Source organism: Anoplophora glabripennis, unplaced genomic scaffold (genome assembly GCF_000390285.2).
Source record: "Anoplophora glabripennis isolate ALB-LARVAE unplaced genomic scaffold, Agla_2.0 scaffold122, whole genome shotgun sequence".
Taxonomy (NCBI): domain Eukaryota; kingdom Metazoa; phylum Arthropoda; class Insecta; order Coleoptera; family Cerambycidae; genus Anoplophora; species Anoplophora glabripennis.
The window spans coordinates 561893-584737 of NW_019416406.1; the positions used below are offsets into that span (position 1 = coordinate 561893).

Here is a 22845-nt window from a genome sequence, read left to right on the forward strand (position 1 = left end):
CATACATACAGACAAAGGGACAGTCCAATTACATGTATACAGTTGAGAAATGTTAGCTAATATAAAAAACAAGTTAAAAATAATGTATAAACAACCAGACACATGCAAAATACAATGTAAAAAGAGAACAAAGAAAACAAAAAAATGTCAGTTAAAAATGTACATGTCAATGTAAAATGTGTGTCATGTCAATGTAAAATGTACATAAAACACCCAATCGTATACGTATCATAAGTATGAGAGTAGCTTAGTCAGACTAATATTAAAAATGTCAATATCGTATATTCTTAACAAATTATTCACTGTACACAGACACTGTTCTAGGGCTGAATTAATATTAAATATTTTAAAAAGTCTATATCCAGTTCGCATTCTCATTCTATTTAGGTGGAAAGCTGAGACAACCCCCCACTCTAGTCAGCTGATTGCGTTTTTTCTTTGGTTTATAACATAATTAATTTGTCGACAGTCTCAGCTTTTGCGGTATTAGTTTTTTTATTTTATTATTTTACGTGTGTGGAAGGCCGCTGCAGCTACACCCCCCGGATCTGCGCGAGGTCAATTCACTTACTAGTGATACCAAATGAGGCGTAGGAAAAATTTTCAGCTTTTGCCAAATGACTAACTCAAAACGGTCGTCGACTCCCGGGCTAATAGGTAATAGACTTCGACTCCATCCAAAGTATACTGTCAAATCTACGCAATAAACAAACTGTCTATTGTTTTGCAAAGAAGACCAAATTAAGTCATGATTAGTTCGATTTTGTTCGAGATATTTGAAATAAGCACATTTTTACATTTCTGGTACTTTTAAACGAAAGGAGGTATCACAAAAGTTTACTAATGAAAGTTTATCAGAGAAACTCTGCTTTCATGAAATGTAATAGGTATGTTTCTGGGAAAATGTATTTCACGTCATAACAAACATTTCCAGATTCATTCAAGCCTAAATGATCTTATTTGAAAACCCCAAGCGAAATTTTTATTCGCTGTTTTTATTAGTCCTGGTGAATCGAGATTGAGACATCCTGTACATACACGTTTGTGGACAATCAAAAATTAACTATACCAAATCTGAATGAAATCACATCAACTGTAACACAAAACATTATTTTTTCACTTTATTTTGGAAAAAAAACAAGCGTATTCATATACATATTTATAAGAACTTCTTTATGATGTACAACCATTAAAGATTGGACGAGGATTTAGTTACACCCTGTACATTAGCGATTATTTTTCAGATAGATTAACAAAGCAGATAACGATATCACTGATACAATCTTCTAGGTCTGTCACTATCGTCAAGCACTAATAAAGAAAAAACACTTTAGATGTATTTTATTATTTAATGTCCTGTTTAATGACGAGAAAAAATATATAACAAATATCCTAAGTTTCCTTATCAAGTAATAATAGATTTGATATTTTACACTGAATAATTTAAATAAGAGAAAAATATGTACGATTCAATAAAAAAAGAGAATATAAGGAGGAGACAGACAACCCCGCTGAGGAGGGTCCCGGAAATCAGATTTGAAAAAAGGAGAGGAAGCAATTTCTTATTTACTACATCGGGTATTTTACACATTATATTTATGTATAAAAAGTTTTACATGTTAATAGTACAGTCATGTCTGCAAAAGAAAAACAGATGTTCACAAATGTCTAAAATAAATTATTATATCCTAACTATTTAAATTTCATAAGCGAATTAATAAAATAAAATATTATCAACAAGATATTTTGATAACGGGTGGACATTCAAAATTACCGGCAAACAAAACCTTCACACAAGCTTGTAAAAAAATAAAAAAAGTGCGACAGTTTTGCTTGCTCGTATCGGTCGATAAAGTGCGAGAATAAAATTTCAGGTAACTTGACTGCTTGCATAGGGTCTGACAGAAATCCTTCCAATTGCGTCTACGCGGGCTTTCAATTACTCACCGAGATCTAAAACTGATGTAATTTTATGACGGAGATTGGGAAACACCTTAAAAATTCAAAAATTATTTATTATATTACACCTAGTTGAACCACAAGACCTACATATTAATTTATCTAACAATAATTATATTAGTATGAGTGTGGCAGCCACATGACGGGCTGAAAATCCGGGACCCGACACTGGACGGAGCGGAGAGAAAATGAACGTGGGAATTTTACGTTATGTAAAAAGGCGACTGACATCTTCTCCACTCCAAAGCAAGGAAGTCGGGCGCAATTGGGAAAAAAACGCAACCCAACACTAACCCTTACAACCACAATATATTAAAATATAATTGAAAAATTCAGAGCTACTAAAATACAGTTATACAAATTGTTTGAAACGTTTATAAAACCACCTAGCAATATTGTGGTAGAAGGTGAGGAGGGAACCAAGTCCAAAGCAATGTACAGTTGATGAATGAAATATAGGCTGGCTAATCCCCTCCAATGTGTTGAATTAAATAACTTGTTTTTTCATCTAATATGTGAAGTGTGGGATTTGGGGGCCGGGCCATCACATAGCATATTTGCGAGTCCACTCGCGCGCTAACTCGTTGTACTTTTCCCGATCAGTTTTATATATCCTAGCAATTTCTGGAACTAATGGATCATCTGGATTTGGATCACACAGAAGTGAGCAGATTGATAACAGTACTGAAACAAAAATAAACAAATTAAAAAAAAATCTCCTGCAAAACCCAGGGACTAAGAACTTTACTGAACAATCTGAAGAACATACGAGGAACGACATTTTCAGAACATGGTCAAAAGTTGACTGTTCCATTAAGGCGTAAAGCCACTATAGAATTTTGAAAAATTAAATTTTTTAATAATGGTTTAAACAATGCTTTATTTTGTGAAAAATAAACTTTTTTTCGAGGTGGAGCGCAACCACTAACAATGCAATAGTTAGCTATTAATCTATTATATAGGGTGTTTTCAAAGAAGTAGCACAAATGGTACCAGTGAATCTACAGCTAAAAATAACACGTTTTGCATAAAAATGACCTTAGTAAAAATATTCACCCCTTAGAGGATAAAGCCTCCCAAAGTTTCCAAAAAGATATGGAATAGCGGCGGTAATTTGAAAACCAAAAAACGTATAACAGTTGCACACCCTGCACAAAATGAATGGAAATTTGGGTCCCACTGGATTTGGCTGGAATTGTGATATGTTATAGTTCTCGATATTCTGATGAAAAGTTGCCATGGGCCCAAAGTGATCCTATGGATAGTTTCAGAGATATAGAGGGGGGAAGTGTGTGATTTTGATTGTAGGACTGAGTAAACTTCACGAAGTTTCAAGTTGATGGATTCAAAAACTGAGTCATATAATGAATTGTGACCAGTTGGTACAATGCTTTTGGGATCGCTGAACCTGAATTCTTGGATAGTTTAGCTATTTAAGGTCATCTGGAAGTCAGGTAAAGATCATTTCAAGGTCAAATTAAAGAAAAGACGTATAGAATTTTGACCAGTGAGTGTACAGGTTTTCGGGCTCGCAGAATCTGAATCTGGATATATAGTAACCCTAAAGGTCACCTTCAAGTCAATTTAAGGTTTTTTGGGGAACTGAATCCAAGAAAGCACTCGCAAAGGTCACAAAAGGTCTATTAGCAAGACAGCTACCCTCGCAGCTGCGTATTAAAATATTTCTTAGTAGCAATTGTGCAAGTTGGAATGCGAATGATAACGAATTTAATTTTTTTGTTAATAAACGATTAGTTTTAAAGCAAAGAAGACAGGTAAAAGTTTTAGAATAAACCAGGCTATCTGATAGATATTTTTGAATATTCAATTTTTGGCAAATAAAAAAGTTGTAGCAAAAAATAACTTAGGGGATGCTTACCCTCCAAGGGGACGACATTTTCGAAAATTTGTTGACAAGTTGCACATGCATTGGAAGACAATTTGTGTAAAATTTAACTATTATACCTTTTTTGGTTTTCAAATTACAGCCGTTATTCCATATTTTTGTGGAAACTTTGAGAGGCTTTATCTCCTAAGGGGTAAACATTTTACTATGGTCATTTTTATGCAAAACATGTTCCACTTTTTTACTGGCCAGAAACATACAACTTGAAACAGATATTTTGAGTCCAAATTATTTGAGAAAATTAACAATACCTGAAAACACATACAATAAAGCCCGTTTGTTCCTGACACTATATCTTGTATCGATTTTTCCTTGAACATTCCTGATAATCACTTTTTTCAACCTTTAGAGTGGCGTTACTCCTTAAGAACAAACCTGATAACAATAAAAGAGCAATGTTCTAACTATACGCGAACAAAATGGGTTTCAAGGTTCTTTCCAATTGCACTTTTTTAACCAAAAAGGATTCAGTTGTCATTATGTTATACTGATAATAGTAGAAGGCCTCCTAATATAAAATACGTATGTTTTGTGTATATTAATATATGAGTATTACGGTTTATAAATCGTGCGTGCACACACATGGTCTTGTGCTCATGTGTGCCCGTATGTATCGCGAACGTGTAGATGTCTACGTTCATAAGCACAGCAGTACGTAGATGAGTGCGTGCGCATAGGATCCTTAGATACTAATGCCTACTTTTAATGTGTTTATATTTCTCAGCTGAATGTTGAAGGGCCCTTGCCCATAAATTAAAAATGCTTATAAACATACAGAGGGAAACAATATCTTTTAATTATTAAAGTGTTTTAGTTCTACCCATAATCCCAACAGTGCGTAATCAGGATTTTCTACAGGATAATACAAAAAGCAGTAAGAATAAATAAATACTTGTATATTTTCATGAATTAGGAGATTGTTTTCTTTCACAACACTGTAATGCAATATACTAGAACAAGGATTTTAATTATTAAGCTACATATGTCTTTGTACAACTCAGTCTTGTCACACTCTTGCTTATATTTCTTATTAATAAAAATATACCCATCAACCCCATAGCTACTACTGTATCTGTGAAAGAACAGTTTTTTAAGGCTAAAATATACAAAATATTCTAGAGGTTTTTGTGCCATCCTGTAAAAAATTAGAAATAAAAAAATATTCAATTAATTAGCATTAGTTTCATTTGTAAAACTTATGGAAAAAATAATCATACAATGATACCTACTGAAATTTTTTCACGATTAATTTTATCAGCAAAATAAAAAATTAAATTCATTGTTTTTTAGCAAAATTCATTGATATTATTTTCTAAAAAGAGGCAGAAGCATTAAGCATATGAAATGTACAACAAATACATCCAATCACGTGAGATTTAAACTGGAAGCAGAAGCCCTCCAGAAGTTTTTTACCAATAGGGATCATCAGATGAGATCAATGCGTTAATTATTTATGTTGAATAATATGATATGGTATACCTATGTATACTGTATATGGTTTTTCGCTAATGATAGTAAAGATATCATTATTACAAAATAGATTTCTGTTGTCATATTTGTGCTATAAGAAGCCCTGTTCCTTTAATCATAAAGACATATTTTAGATACAGCTGTGTTTTTCTTTATGTGAATTCATGTATCTACAATAGCAAAACCTATATTTCAATCAGTGTAGTTCTTGGTTAAAGAATGCTGCTTCATTTTTTTTAACCTCAAGAAGAATGCTTGGAAAACCTTTTTATTCTCAACATTATTCTTGGCAAAAACATTCTTCTTTTACGTTTCCAATGTGCGATGTGCAATGTGTTTTTTAGTGCGAACAGATCATTCATTCTTAGCCTTGTTTTTTAGAGGAACAGTCTAAAGATTCTTATATAAGAATGTTCATATTTAGTTCATTCGTGATGATGAATAAGAAAGAATAGCTGTTCTTAGTCCCTGGCAAAAACAAACCATGAGGATAATTGTTTAATATGTTACAAATAGTACTGTTGCCTACAAATTAAGAAACATTGTCACGGACCTGTAAAAATTCCATTGCACTCGGCTACATCTTTTAAGTACTTAATACATAATCAAAATAGGTCAAAGTTTTTGTTGTAGAGTTTTGTTAAACTTTTGTCGGGATCATAGGTACCAAATTCCTGGGTGCTTTAGTAGTCAAGGCAATTTGCTGTGAGTACCCAGAGCAAATCTACCGTCCAAAGAGTCTAAGTAATTCAGACATTCCAGAAAATGTACTTTACCTCAATTTTGCATAATTAATTATTCCTAGTAATATGACATAGTCGTTAAATTGCAATCTACAAATCTTTTGTCGAAAAAATATAGGTGTAATTGTTCTAAATTGTTTGATGATACGGCTGTTCTTTTACCGTTTTAACTGTTTAATGTTTTTGTAATTTGATAATGGTTTTGAGTCAACATGAAGAACACTATAATAATGTGAGCCACCAATATGTCTTAATTAGTTTCAACCAGACATTTTGAAATATCAAAATTTAAAAACATGTATTTGTATGTATTGTTTCTACAAAATACCATTAATAATTATTATTGCTAACTGGTGAAAATGGTTTATTTATGCTAAATTGAACCAAATATTCTACTTAATGTTTGTTCTTTTGCCCATAGAAGCATAAACATAAAATATATAAATTTTATGAGTAACTTTTTTTTGTTCACTGTATGACGTCTGAACATTTAACACCTATATCTGGTTTAAAGTTCCTGGCTTATGATGATAACTTTAGTAAAAATTATATAATATTAGAAACATTTATATTTTATTAAGTTGTATTAGATTTAAAAAATGTACAAAAATTACTGCATTTCTACACCAGTGGTTCTAATTTTGTTATAGTTTACTAGAAACTGTTCAATTTATAAAGTGAAATATATACATTATGCTGAATTCCAAGAAATAAAAAATATTCAAATGACATCTTACTGACACTTATAATTCCAAACTTTTTTCAAATACTCTTTAATAATTTTGTACTGCATCAATATTTACTGTGCCTAATTCTGTTTTTCAATAATCTTGCATTATTCCCAAAATCAGTGCTGTCATATACATATCGTTTGAAATATTTCCATAAATAAAAATGAGGGTAAATATTGTCAATATTTCATTAAATTGATACAGAGACCTTGAACAAAAAGATTGGAACTGTGTATAAATAAGTGTATTATTTATTATTAGATATAAAAATATTAATATAAAAGACTTAAAATTTATTAATGTTTTTAATATAACATTTTTTTTATTAAATTAATACTAAAAATAAAGAAATTACTCTTCAGCTACTTCACATTTTCATAATTTCGTTGAAGATAATGTAGGTACAAAAAATGTTCATATTTCATAATGAAATTATTTCAATAAAAAAGTTGACTTTTCTCAAAAAGAATAAAATTGTTTTCCTTTTTTGGACAGCAATTCGAAGTTATACAGTAGGTATAACTTTTTCATACAAAGAACTCTAAAAAGTATTACCATCGCATTCAAAATTTAAAATAAGATGTGATAACATAGATACTACTTTTGTGTGCTTAATATTATTTATATTTGTTATCTGTAATTATGAAACCCATAAAATTGACAATATTATTAGATAGAAAATTGTGTATATAATGCAAACAACTAATTTATAATATTAGCCACAGTCAAAATTCTATACAATGTTAAAGAACAAATATGAAAATATATTATATCAAATCATAGTTGTGCTACAATGTAGCAGTAGTCTATATATATTCTTTATTATTTATTTAAGATTAGTTTTGCTATGTTAAAAATATTTATTTTTCCGTATATGTTCTTTTTTGTATTGCACAAAAACAAAATTTTAAACAAGTATTTAACCCATCGAAAGCGATAAGTTTTGACAAATATTTTTTTCTCACTTATATTCTGGTCCGAAATTTTGTACTCATTAAAAAAGTTAACTACCTGCCTATGGATTATAAAAGCAAGACAAGGTATGTGAATATTTTATGGAAAGATGATCTTAAAATTTTAAGGTAGCCTAAATAATAGCATTAATTAGTTTTTCATTTTCTTTGTTTCTATTTGCTTATTGTAAACGAACATTTTCCACATTGATAAACTGTTAATGACTATAATAAATTATCGTCTTTCAATACAGGAAATGTAAATGAATTATTTTATCATTACAAAAGTGGATCAAGAACAAAGAGAATCGCTATTTCAAAAATTACTTTGGTCGTTACTGCTTTTCTTTTTAATATTACCAGAACATCCAAGAAACAATATTTAAACAATCATATAAAACTTGTAGTAAGTAGAAAATATAATATATTTTGACTTGTATTGCCTACATATAATTTATCTCAACAAAATACTATACTGAAAAAATCTGAAAGAAATACTTCAAATGCAAAATAAGCTTCCTGTTAAGTTAAAAATATATTATTCTACGACTAACAATTAAAAAGTAAGACTCGGCTGGAAGGCTGGCATAACGAATGAAAGGAATGGAATTTCCAATGAATCATCTTAATTTGAATGCAAATTTCATATTTAGTTATAGAATATGATAAGATAAAAGAGAGTGAATTCAAGTTTACTTATAAAATATACAAATATGTATAGGCTTATGGGTAGTACTGCAAATTTACAAAATAATCAAAACAACACAGCACAAAAAGTTCGACATTTATGCTGTTTTTATTAAATGTAATTGTGGCTTTACCAGAATTAATGAATTATGACAATTAAATTTAACAACTTTTTGTCAAAATTAGAAAAAATTACGTTATTTACCGGGTGACCACGAGATTACTACCCAAGCTCTAGCTTAGTCACGAAAAAAGATATCGATTTCAAATTTTGGGCATGCGTATCATTGAATTTGATGCAAAATTTAATAATAAAAACAACTGTCCGTCACTTCCTGTTTGACCGGAAATGCCCTAAACTTTGTTATTTCATATGGAACACCCTGTATATTATTTTTGTTTTCAATTCTGCTGAAGAAACTAACACTAAAATATGTATTATGTCCTATACCTATCTTTGACAGTCTCCGAGAAAATCGCACTTTAAAATGTCAAATGTGTCATTTATAAATTCCTTTTGAAAGAAAACAAACGAAGAAAGGGACAAAGTCATATGGTATCTTTAACTTATTTTAGAAGTACTAAAGTCTGATATCATAAAAGTGTCGCACTTCCGGCACATCCGGAAAATACCGGAAGTCATCTTTAATAGCAAGTAACTGCAATAATTTTTATGGAATGCCCTACAACTAATTGAGAATTCGTATTCTACAAGCAATTTCGAATCATTTTTATGTACACTTCCCTATACCCAAAGTTCTGAATTTTTGAGATATTAAATGTTTAATGTAAAAATGTCATCTGAACGATGCATAAATGGAAAACGAAATAATCAGTCAATGCATAGATCAGAGGTGCCTAGGAATCTTAATTTTAATATGGTTGCTATGACAGGCTTTTGTTTTTAGACGCCATATCTTCATAATTACTTAAGATTCCTAGGCACTTCTGATCTATGCATTGACTGATTATATCGTTTTCCATTTATGCATCGTTCAGATGACATTTTGACATTAAACATTTAATATCTCAAAAACTCCGAACTTTGGGTATAGGGAAGTGTACATAAAAATGATTCGAAATTGCTTGTAGAATATGAATTCTCAATTAGTTGTAGGGCATCCCATTAAAATTATTGCAGTTACTTGCTATTAAAGATGACTTCCGGTATTTTCCGGATGTGCCGGAAGTGCGACACTTTTATGATATCAGACTTTAGTACTTCTAAAATAAGTTAAAGATATCATATGACTTTGTCCCTTTCTTCGTTTGTTTTCTTTCAAAAGGATTTTATAAATGACATATTTGACATTTTAAAGCGCGATTTTCTCGGAAACTGTCAAAGATAGGTATAGGACATAATACATATTTTAGTGTTAGTTTCTTCAGCAGAATTGAAAACAAAAATAATATACAGGGTGTTCCATATGAAATAACAAAGTTTAGGGCATTTCCGGTCAAACAGGAAGTGACGGTCAGTTGTTTTTATGATTAAATTTTGCATCAAATTCAATGATACGCATGCCCAAAATTTGAAATCGATATATTTTTTCGCGACTAAGCTAGAGCCTGGGTAGTAATCTCGTGGTCACCCGGTATGTAACACATTAGGACATAAAACACAAAATATGCTATTTGATGTATTTTTTTGTAAATTAATAATTAAAATATTGTTTTTTGTATATGCAAATTTTCTCGACTTTTAGCTGCTTTCCTAATTTATCGCGAATGTAAGATTTGTCTATAAATCTTTTACAAAATTCATGGTTATAAGTTGGCTTGAGTACAAACATGGTAAATTGGTAAATATCATATTAATATTTTATTATAATCTATCTAATATCTATTTCGCCACTGATGTACCAATATCCCAAATAATCAAATCTTGATTTGATATTCCATTTATTTTCAGCCAAAGTACATCAGAATAACAAAAGAATAGCCATTATTTATTTAGCATGCTCGTTCACATTGTTTCAAATTTAGAATACAATGTTTATGTAACAGCTGAGTCCTATATAATGTCTACAAGGAATATTATTACGTTTCCCCTTATAAGATGTGCTTTCTGTAACTTTTTTTTAAATATGGATCGGTTTAAATTCCACTATTACATACTTGAAAATTATGTTTTAAAAATAGTAACTAAAAATAGGACATAAGTCTAAAGTGACTAACTACTTTGGTGATTACATTTACTTCTGTTTATTCTGGATACCGACACTATCAGAAATACATTTTTAAAAGAATACCTAATAGTTTACAGCTATACAGACCAATTTTGCCATTCTAAAATAAAGATAAATTGTCGATGTGTAATTGTTTTTAGTTTACGAATATATTTTTATATGCTGAATATTACATATGTATCATATTAAGGATTATTGAGAATGGTAAAAAGAATTTTAATTCTGATTACTTAATTTTTTCATGAAATGTTAAAATGTGATATATAACACTGTTTTTGTTAAAATCACGTTTTCTCAATACTAATTAATAAACTTAGGAAGTAATTTTTTATAAATAGATAAGCATGTCATAATATAACTATTAATACAACCAATTCTTTAAATTATTTTCCGATTCTGAAAAACAATTACAAAAGAAATCACAACAGTGTCTACATGTATATCACTTAAATTAAATTTTGATAAAATAACATGAACTCAGTATAATTAAAGGATCAAAGAGACTTAGATTAATAATTAATCAAACAGATGTAAATAATTTACATTTACTCAAAGTAGAAGTTAAAAGTTTACAGACATTATCCATACTAAGGACTTTAACAAGAAACTTTATTCGGTAGACTCGCACAGGAACGTGAGACTAAAGCTGAATGAGAAACAAACTGAGAAACAATTTATTATCCTAGTGACAATGTCACTTCAGAAAGATCTAGGCAGCGATGCCAAAAGAATATTACTTTCAATGTTGTACAGAGTGATCTATCATAAATGTCATCCCCTATTCTCTCATCTCATACTATTAGAGATATACTTACCATTTTTCATATATCTTATAATAATGTACTTGTAAAAAATGTACCAATTCAAATTTGTAAAAATATTTGTTTCATTAAAAAAACAATGCTAGGTTTGTAACCCGATATTCAATTGATTTCGCAACTAAGGTATTAAAAAAATGTAAAAGTGTGCTACAACTTTTAGTCATACACTATTTTCTTTTTTAGAGAAAATAGCGGGTGAAACTTATGGCGAATCATCCTGTACATCATTATGTAGACATTGGATAACAATAACCTATTTCATTTTTCTTGATTTTAATGCTACCATTTAAGTAAACATATAACAAATTTCTTTGCAGAATAAGGTAATAAAAAATAACTCCCCATAACAGTATGGTTTTCATTTATTCTGTACAGATTAGGTATGATGTTGTAAATTAAAAAATATGATGATTTTATTATATCCCAGAAATCATCATAAAAAATATAGCTGTCTAGGTATTACCGATAAAAATATGTTTATCAAAATTGGTAATTTTTTTCCCCAAAAATGGATTAGTGCAATGATGTGATAAAATAAATTAAATTAAGCTTTAGTTTTAAATATAAAAGCTGACACAGAAAGTCTGTCCTGCGTTTATTTCAATTAATACAAAATTTATGTCACAGATATACTTCGTCTTATTTCTCGATGGTATTTTTCAATTTCAATAACCAGAGGTGACAAATAAATGTTAATAAAATAAATGTACATGATGCTTTTTTTTTAAAGTACGCCTCTCTGACTTTTATATAGGTTATAAATGTATATAGTCGATCTGATGAAAATAATTACACTGATGTAAATTGCCACTTTTTCAGATATAATAAAAACTTTTTTAAATATTTATTACAATAGTATAAAATTTGAAAATTATATCTATAATAGTATCCAATTTGTTATCTAGCGAATTATTTCTAACATGCTTGTCACATTTTGCTTATATCTCTCTTATTATTAGGGATACTCATCAAACATTACACTTGTAACCATAAAAAAATGTAATACTCAAATAAGTAAAAAATATATAGGGTGTGACAGTTAAAACATAAAATTTCCTTTTATATTTGAAAAAATGACAATCTGGCATGTTGTCATCAAATCTGCTGTCATTTTACCCTTGTCAAATTTGACGTCAATCAGATAATAAGTCTAAAAGTTGTAAAGACTGCCAAAAGAAACGCGTAGGTTTTTGCAGAGATTCAGTTTTTTACGGAAAATGTGTGGATATTCTATACTGATTGCAAAAAATGAGCATTTTATAATCCAGATGTAAACTCAAGACATTCTAATTAGAGATCTGAAATGTTAGGGCTGCTGCAATGTGGTACAGGGTTGGCTGTAGGCCAGGTTCTCTTTTACGTAATTTTATTCAAACAAAAAGTGACATAACCGTTCCCTTCTTATACCTGCACTATTTGCATTATAAGAATATATAAGTATTTGCATAATAATATGAAACACAAAGGGGTAGTGTCTATTTTTCTACACTGAATGCTTCACATGGAATTTACCATAAAATATTTATAATTATAGTAATATCTAACTCATAAGAAAAGCGATTGTAAAAAATAATTAACAGCTGTCCGCGGTTAATCGTCTCCGGTGATCGGTAAATACAAGTTCAAAAATGAAAATGACCGTTGAAGATATACCGAGGTCACAGGCGCATATCTAAAATAGTCGTAGTTTTTAATAGATGCTAGTTTTGTTAATGGTGGTAATGCTACTTTAGTAATCCCATTAGCCGTGTCACTGTACAATACACGTACATGTTAGCCTCCGATCTGAAGCTTTGCATCGATCAAATTATTCGATACGTATCTAGCAACACCCTAATGCCTGCCTTATCGGCCAGGCATACCGGATACCAGGATAAAGTTTACATGTTTCATGAATACAGCTGATGGTTATCTTGATATCTGCTACTTAATTGAGAGAAATTGAAAAAAAATAACCACTGGAGAGTACCATATCATGGAACATATTCTAACTCTATATAGCAAAATTATTTGATTATTTTCAGTGGTATCAACTGGATTCTACAGGTTTCATATTAATGACAAAAATATAAAATAAAAAATAAATATATCTTCAAATAATAACAGATCTGATATTTCTATCTCTCTCTTTTTTTCATAATCAACTACAGATATGACAAGGACCATTTTTTATTTATTCACAAAATGAAATTTTTTGAAAAATGAAAAAACATATTTATCAGCAAAATATTAAAAAATATACATGGTCGATTCCATCTCAAATCATGCAGAGCTCCATGCGGACCTATCACCAAGCTACTCCAAAATATTTTTTTATTGTTCTATGTCAAAAATAAGAGGACCCCTATTTTTTCTTTTTCCTCTCAGACACATAGTTCAGTATATTATGTACTCGGAAAATGCATCGCCGAAAAGAAAAATTTTAAAAAATTTTCCAATTGCATTTTGATTGCTTATTTTTTTATATTTTTTGACAAAATAAAATAATTCTTATTTTACCTGATAGAGGGAATGGTGCCCTTCAATTCTACCTTTTCAAAAATGTGAATAAATGCATTTTTTTAAAAAAGTGCATCTTCGAAAAATAATTGTTTTTCTCAAAAAGGCCATATTTTTTTGCTCTCAAATATTTTTTGAAGATTCTTAGTACCAATACCTTCAAATCTATCTTTCTGAAATTTGCGGTTTTTTTCTTTTTATCGCATAAAACTTAACAATAAAAAAACTACAAAAACGTGTGAATAAAATGAAACATTCATTTGTAAATGTAATACAAGCCTGTAACTTTTATATTTTTTGACAGATTTCAAAAATTTTTATTTTTGAATTTATGGTAAAAAAAATTGTATCTAACTGTAATACTGCTGTTTTATTAATGGAATACACGGCCAACTAGGACGCGTTTTCTTGACATCAAAACAATTAATTGGTATTGTCAATTTTTTTTCCAAAAACATGTGTTCTCATTCAGTATTCCTTAAAACGTCTTATCACCAATTTTCATCAAATTCGATACATCTTCAGGTGCACACTCTATGATGATGAAATGTGAAACAAGCCTGTAACTTCATTTTTTGGCCGATTTAAAAAAAAATTACGGAATGTAGGGTAAAAAAGACTATCTAACTGTGATACTGCTGTTTTTTATTAATGCAATACACGGCTAACTAGTGCTCGCCTAAAGATGTATCGAATTTGATGAAACTTGGTGATAAGACGTTTTAAGGGATGCTGAATAAGAATACGTAATGTTTTTTGGAAAAAAATCGCTAATACCAATTAGTTGTTTTGACATCAAGAAAACGCGTCCTAGTTGACAGTGTATAGCATTAATAAAACAGCAGTATCACAGTTAGATACATTTTTTTTACCCTACATTCAAAAAAAAAAAATTTTGAAATCGGCCAAAAAATAAAAAAGTTACAAGCTTGTATTACATTTAAACGCCACACCCTGTATATAATTGAATAGAAATAAATGTTTTATTTTATTCACGTTATTGTAGTTTGTTTTTTATTTTTAAGTTTTATGCGATAAAAAGAAAAAAACCTCAAATTTCAGAAGGATATAGATTTGAAGGTATTGGTACTAAGAATCTCCACAAAAAATTTGAGAGCAAAAAAATATGGTCTTTTTCAAAAAAACAAATTTTTTTCGAAGATGCACTTTTTTTAAAAAATGCATTTTCTACCGAACAATACATTTATTCACATTTTTGAAAAGGCAGATTTGAAGGGCTTCATTCCCTCTATAAGGTAAAATAATAATTAATTTATCGTGTCAAAAAATAAAAATAATAAGCTATCAAAATGCAATCGAAAAATTTTGAAAAATTTTTCTTTTCGGCGATGCATTTTCCAAGTACATAATATACTGAACTATGCGTCTGAGAGGAAAAAGAAAATATAGGGGTCCTCTTATTTTTGACCTAGAACAATAAAAAAATATTTTGTTGTTTGGTGACAGGTCCATGAGCTCTGCATGATTTGAGATGGAATCAGCCACATATATTTTCCAAGTATTTTGCATCCTCTAAGTCAAAGTCGGCAACTGTTTAATTTTCTCAAATTTTACTCGTTTTTTAATTATCAAAGTTCTCGCCATTAAATAGGCGTAGCCAGGAATTCGTAGAGAAAAAAAAAGGGCACAGTACTCGTATGTGAAATCAGGGTTTCAGAAATACCAAGAATATATGACTAAACTGAGAAATTTAGTGCAAAAGCCTTCCTCCCCAAGGGCCAAAAGCAAACGGTGGCCTAAAGTGATTCTGACTGTTTTACACTTAAACGCCTCAATATATTTACTTTTGTTTAAATTTGTATATTAATTAAAACAATACGGAATGTAATAAGTAGTAATAATGAAATTATTGAAACTTGCAGCATGCCGCAAGAATTAGGGGAGGGGGGCGTGGCCCTCCTGGCTAAGCCCATGCATCATTATCATAATTCCAGTCTGGTTATAGAGTGTATGCAATTAAAAAAGAAAAACATTTGGCATATGAGAAAAAAATACATTTTTGGGGCATTATCATATAAATAATGCTTTTCCGTGGAACCCTGTATAGAAAATGTGATACATAGTATATATAGTTACCTTTTGAAATTGTAAGAGCTGGTGACCATTGAGAACGTAATATATCAAGACAAATGCTACCATTACTATTTATGTTTGGATGATAAATTCTTGTTGTAAACGCCACTTTAGGAGGTTTGAACGGATAATCTGTTGGGAAGTGAATTGTTAGGAAAAATACTCCACCCTGGTATGGACTGTCAGGCTGAAAAAACATTATGTAATGAGTTCGCATTGTAAAAATAATTCAGACAATTCTTATAAAAAATTTTAAAAAAACTGCAATTTTAGATTACTTGTATTTTATCCACCTGTGAAGTTACATTTGAAGAGTTTCTTAAAATTTTGATATCAAAATTCACTTACGGGTGATTCACAAACGATGACCAAAAATGAAACCTCGTATTCGTTAGTGAACGCTTCCTTAAAAAGATACACGGTATTAAACTTAAAAAAATATTTTTAATTATTTAAAAACCAGTTAAGCGAAATAATTTGAAATTGGACACATGTATTTATGTAAACTTTGTCCGAAATCTGAGGCTTTTTCCTAAAATTTAGATACTCCAGTGGCAGAGAAACAGGGTATCGGTAGCATATTTTTAAACATATAAAAAAAATAGAACACCACTGCTTTACAGTAACGAACATGATATATTCGAACTCGTCTTTCAATTTTCTACAAGTTACTACTCTCTTATGTTTTTCGAAAAGAACCTGATTTTTGAGTAAAACTTAAAAAACGAACTGAAAACACTGTGACATACTATTTTAATTAGAAAAATATGACATGTATCTCCACCACTGGAGCATCTAAATTTTAGGAAAAGGCCTCAGATTTTGGACAATGTTTACATACCCACATGTGTCCAATTTCAAATTATTTCACTTACTAGTCTTTAAATTATTTTAAAAAATTAAAAATATTTTTAGATAAAACACCCTGTATCTTTTTAATGAAGAGTCCTTGATAAAAACTTTATGGGAAAGACTTTCCTTAAAATTCACCAAAGAATGTGAGGTTTAATTTTTGGTCATCGTTTGTGAATCACCCTGTATTAGATGTAATATATTATTTTAATACCTATTAAATATTTATAAATATTAATTTTCTCTGAATCTTTAAGAATTAATAAACCTGTTTCATTTTAAATCATGTCATTTAATTTTTCTCACATTTACATATCATTAATACCTAAAAATAATTCCTTTTATTATCAAATTATCAAATTAATACATATATAAAATCATGTTCCTTTAGTATATTGTTACATTTTAATTTCCGAAAAGGAAACATCTTCCAGTGGCGGTTGGTGGAAATTGAAATGGTCATATTTTGATAATAAAGAATTGAACCCACACCATTTCTTAGATGATTTCTAGGTCCACAGAGAACAAATTTTCAGAAGAAATTTGTGAAATAAAAAACTAAATTAGGGGTTGCCAACTAGGGGATGTCAAAAGCGGTTGCATATATATATTAGCAAATTACCTTTTTTTGTAATCAACTCAGATATAAACAGCTGTTTTTTATTTTTCCCAAAATTTAAATTTTTCTTAGAATTTAATTCTGTTAGAAGTTAAAAAAATGGTGATGCAGCCATTTTTTTATCTTATTTGATTATGAGGAAAAAATATATATTTTGCACAAATATGTGCAACCCTTTTCGAAATCGAGACATTTATCATACCATAAAAAATAGTAGGGCTCCCATGCTTCATTATCAATAAATAATAAGTACAAATCATTTTCCACTTGTAGAGTTTGCACTTCATTACTATAAATTAGGAGACACTAAACTAAGGATTACAATAAAAAGGAGAAATATAGATTTTGTCTCTTAATAAATTATGCTATAGGAAACATCCTTATTTACAAATGCCTTACTAAAATATTTTAAAAAAATCCAATTTTATGGAAAGGTGACATTTCTTGCATTTATTCAATACCTATTTCAAATACCTAAAAACACCTTTTCCTTTTGTCCTCGATGGCATTTATTATAAACTGCTTACTTGTTGAAAGAAATAAAAATGTGAACTATCAAAAAATCAATACAAAATGATGTATTAATTGTTAATTATAATTCTATATATTTTTAAATTACTTATGAATTAAGTTTGAAGGTCAAATTGGTAATGCATATCAAAGGAAAAGAAAAAAGAAATAAAATGAGAAGAACTAGTTTTACTTTTCTGTTGACGTTCAAAAATTTAAATAAATACAAACACATACACTTTGATTCTACATTTTCAATCCAGCATAATTTAGTATTGTATATGTGTAGTGATTAACTTTAAAGTAATAGGACCATGTTATTATTGGCAATGGTAGAGACAGTTTCTAGGAGAATTGCTAGTGTCTCGCAAGAAGTGTAATTAATTTGCGACATTTAAATAACCTTGACCTAAATAATACTCAATGTTAGGATTAATATTAGAGTTAATAATTCTATTAACACATTTTTACCAAACAGTATTCATAATTTTTTTTATTTTTTGTCAACGTTTAATGAAAGGCTAATTGTATAAATATTCATTTACATTAATGTTATCCCCTGTCCAGTCTGCTTTGTCTTTTATATGACTGTACTCAATTGACCTCGAATGAAGAACATGTAACTGTTTTGGAGCAGTTTAAGATTTTTTAAACAGTCTATGTATACATGAAAAGAATTGTTATACATTATGTACTTTAAGATTTATAAAATGAAGACAATTTCTACAAATTTTCATAAAATCAACAATAAAAATTGTACCTGTGGAACTTGTAGGTTTCACATTAACCACCGATAATCTTATTTCCTGTTTACTGTTATTAAAAGTTTGAAAATACATAAAAAGAAATAGTTCATTTTGTACAATTTTTATATATTGAATCTGATTAACTCACAGTAAAAAAAAAACTGATTTAAGTCATCATATTCAGTTTTCTTGAATTTTTAGTCAAAACTAATTTCTAAAGATCCCTATTTGACAAATATGTAACAAAAAAGCCACTAATGGCCGAATTTATTAGGTATATAAAATATTTAAAAATAGGTACCAACGGTACTAATGTTGGACAAAATTTTGTATTTTTGTTGTAGACTTATTTCAACATCTTATATAGTAGAACCGTTTTAAGATTGCCATTACGTCACGAGTGTGTCCTAATATCAAAGACAGTTGTTGCGGGCGTGAATTAATTATTTGTTATACGCCAAAAAGAGATGCAATGATGGCATAAATGTCTTCATAGTCTCAGTCTATCACAGACAATCGTTCCAATATTTTATGTGTATTAGAGTGAAAGAAAATGGAGGACGTTTGTTGGGTATTAGTTTTAGACTATAGTTTGACTAGCGCGTTTAAAACAGAGTTGACAATCAGATTAAAATTTTAACAGTTGTTTTGATTGCATCTTGGTACCTAACAGTTGGATATATTTTCTGAACGTTGAAATATCGATTTTTTTGCATATTTTCGTATCCAGTAACATCAGTATTAAAATTTGCAAGATATCCAGATTTGTGAATTGTCAAGATGACATTTCATTTATATACAAACAGTGACTAATTTGACTAGGATTTTTCGTCTTAGTTCATACGAGTATTGCTTGTGACGCAATGGAAAAGATACAGCGGTTTTAGTATAGTAAGATCGCTTCCCCTCCCTCAACTATTTATCCAGGGTATTAGTTGATTTAGTTGCAAAATGTCCAAATATTTTTGAGAACATTTTTAGAGCAAAAGTAAATGCAAGTGTATAAATTAAAAGGACCTCAAAATTTTTGTCCTTGACACATTAAAAAGTAGATGTGAATCACTTTCTAAAGAATAATGAAAATTATCGTGAAATTGTTGATATTCTATGGAAAAGTCTTGGTGTTATAATTAAAAAGTTAAAATGACAAATTACAATTTTACTGGTGTACAAAAATAAAAATTAATCTTTTAATTTTTTTCATTTAAAACAAAGCACACAATATGCATCATACTCCATTGGTCAGTGTCAATAAGTATACTAAGATCAGGGCACAGATTAAACCCATCAGCTGACTTATTAAAAATTATCTTTACGCACAAAAATCATACATAACTAAACTTATCTAATTACTCATCATTGAAGATAATGCTTAATACTCATCTACAAACTAATTTACAATAATTATAATTCATATTGATTTAGATATACCTATTGTTTACAATAAAGGCATTTTTCTTGACAAACTGTAGTAAAACATATTTTCTTTCTCAATTTATGATGTCGTATCGAAACTGGTTGATTTTAAGGACAGTGATATAGTAGACTGTCAAATTCAAAATATATTCTATCATCACAATTTTAGTGTGTATGGCATGTAACCACTCATCGGCATTATTCAACAAGTTTTAAGAACTAAGAACTGAATTAATGATATGCCTGTCTAGTATATGAAAAACGACAAAACTAACTTAAATATAAAATAAATCGTAGGTATTATCAACTTTATTACAAATACGTTCAATGTCGGACAGTTTTTATTTTACCATATGTATAATGGATTATTTCTTATTGTAATTTTTATTTGTAAATTAAAACACTTGCATTCAATCAATAAGAGAAGTGTGCACGATTCTAACCAAATTATTTGTGGTGTTGCACAATGTTTATAATAATAAAGACACTGTTCATATATAACTTAGTAAAAACAATAATGAAATAAAGTAAAATACAAAATTACTTACTGGTCCCATAATTGTGGCTTGCCAATGAAATACTGTAACAACAAAATACATGTGTTTTAGTTATTTATAGGACAGTCATTTTCCAAAAAACTTACAGTCATCTCCAACAGGACCTGCTGAACATTGTGCCGGAGGATCTCTGCCGAGGTCTTGTAATTCCTAAAAACAAAGACATTTTGTAAAATATCACTAAATACCTATCGAGTTAATTATAGACACCTGAAAGTCAGGGGCCTAATATGGAGAGGTTAGTTACATGAAACTTCAAGCCAAGGACTTAAAAGTAGCCAGCTAAAGCATTAGTTTGACATTTTACCAATAAATTAGATATAAAAATAGTGAGTAATACGGGTCTTAACCGGATCTGCCCTACGTTACGTTATATCCGGCATTTTTTAACTGGGACTGAAACATGGATTAAACTTGAAAAACTTTGAAAAATGTCAAAAGTGTCATTGATACTAAATATTATTTGTTAAATTTTATAAGAACACATGCATTTGAAGAATATAACATATAAACATTTTAAGTTGCACACGATAAATGGTGTTCTAAAACTGTTCACATTGCTGTATCACAAAATCGTTAAGGGCGTTTAACTGCCACAAAAACAATTTTTCCGTCACAAATAATCAATTAATAACAACGTCACTGCCACTTGAAACTTTAACATACCTTATTAATTCTTTTTAAAGCCATTTGACGGAGTGTGTGTGTAATAAATACTGGCTTTTCACCAGACAATGAAACCGTGAGCCAAAGACCTCTGATAGAGATTGCAAAGATGGCCTCCTTCAAAACTCACAGGCACGACGTAAATCAAAATATAATCCTTCAATATTTTTCAACACCAAAACCTCTTGGACACCACGCAAACTGTTAAAACTAAATACAAGAAAAACTAAAATGCCCAAGAACACCCCGCCTTTTCCCAGTTATGCACTTAAAACAGTATTGTTCCAGAAAAGATGACTGATCACTTCCGTGGCGATTTTTGTTAATAACCGATAAAGTAGGACATCACATCGAATTGGTTGATATAAGTGGTATCTAGAGTTCAAGTCGAAAAACAGCTGTTTGTCAAAAAAGTGAAATGAAATTTCTATTATGATATAGATGGCGCTGACGAAATTGTAATGAAAAAGTTTTTTAAAAATACTTATATATTTTATTATTAGCTCTGGCAGTTTTACTTTATTTTAAAGGTATTAAAGTAGTTAGTAAATAAATTCTGAAATTATTAGAACAACAATATTAAAGATATTTCTTTGAACGATTGCATTATTTAACAATTTTAATATATAAGTTATCTGCTTTAGCATTATTAATATTTGTACATACCATTTTTAACTTTCATTTTATATAATTATGAATAACAAGTTATTTACTAGAGACTGCCGCCATAATTTAATTTTAATGGGCATATAGCTCATAGTCAAGCTGTTTCCCTGAATATCATTAGAAATTCTTTGCATACCTAGATTTTTTGATATCGAAGAACTTTGTTTGACTTTATTTGACAGGATTTTTAGAAAAAATGTTGAATTTATTTGAATTAGCTCAATATCTTTAAAAGACAATGAAATTGTATGTTTGGTTGCATATATTCCTGTTTCTTATTTTGAAGCAATAATATGGACTCATCGCAACGTGAAACAAGAAAAATTACGAAATACCATAGAGTGTTACTAGAGCAGATATTAGAAAAATATTCTTTTTTTGTCCATACAATAAATCGCATTAAGAATAAGAACGCCCCTATAAAAATTTTTTATATGAAGAATTTGAATTATTTTTCTATAAATAGTGGCTTTCTAGATGCATTTGTTGAATAAATTGAGATGATTCCATGGCCGGCCATGATTTTATCTCGAAGCAAGTCACTTTGGTGATTGTTTTAATTAAAATTCGACCACGTATAGTAACCTTAATTAGGTATCAGGATTATTCAAAATCACTCAAAACTTTGTATCCCAAATCAGTTTATAATGCAGAATATTTAAATACAGACCTAGTTTATTAAATTTCTGTTTCAGGTTAAAAATCTAGGAGGTACTGAAATACCTGAAAATGAAAAATTCGCCAATTTATTGACTTTGCTG

The 22845-nt window shown here is 29.4% G+C and overlaps 1 protein-coding gene across 1 annotated transcript; it reads right to left on the bottom strand.

The window, feature by feature from the left end:
- Positions 1-1335: 1335 nt before the first annotated feature.
- Positions 1336-21745, bottom strand: LOC108907895 (ubiquitin-conjugating enzyme E2-17 kDa). The gene is made up of 5 exons (XM_018711732.1): positions 21419-21745; positions 20839-20902; positions 20744-20775; positions 16056-16239; positions 1336-2643 (listed from the first exon to the last, which is right to left on the bottom strand). The coding sequence occupies exons 1-5, from the start codon at positions 21440-21442 to the stop codon at positions 2504-2506; spliced, it is 444 nt and encodes a 147-aa protein (XP_018567248.1). The 5' UTR covers positions 21443-21745; the 3' UTR covers positions 1336-2503.
- Positions 21746-22845: the final 1100 nt, after the last annotated feature.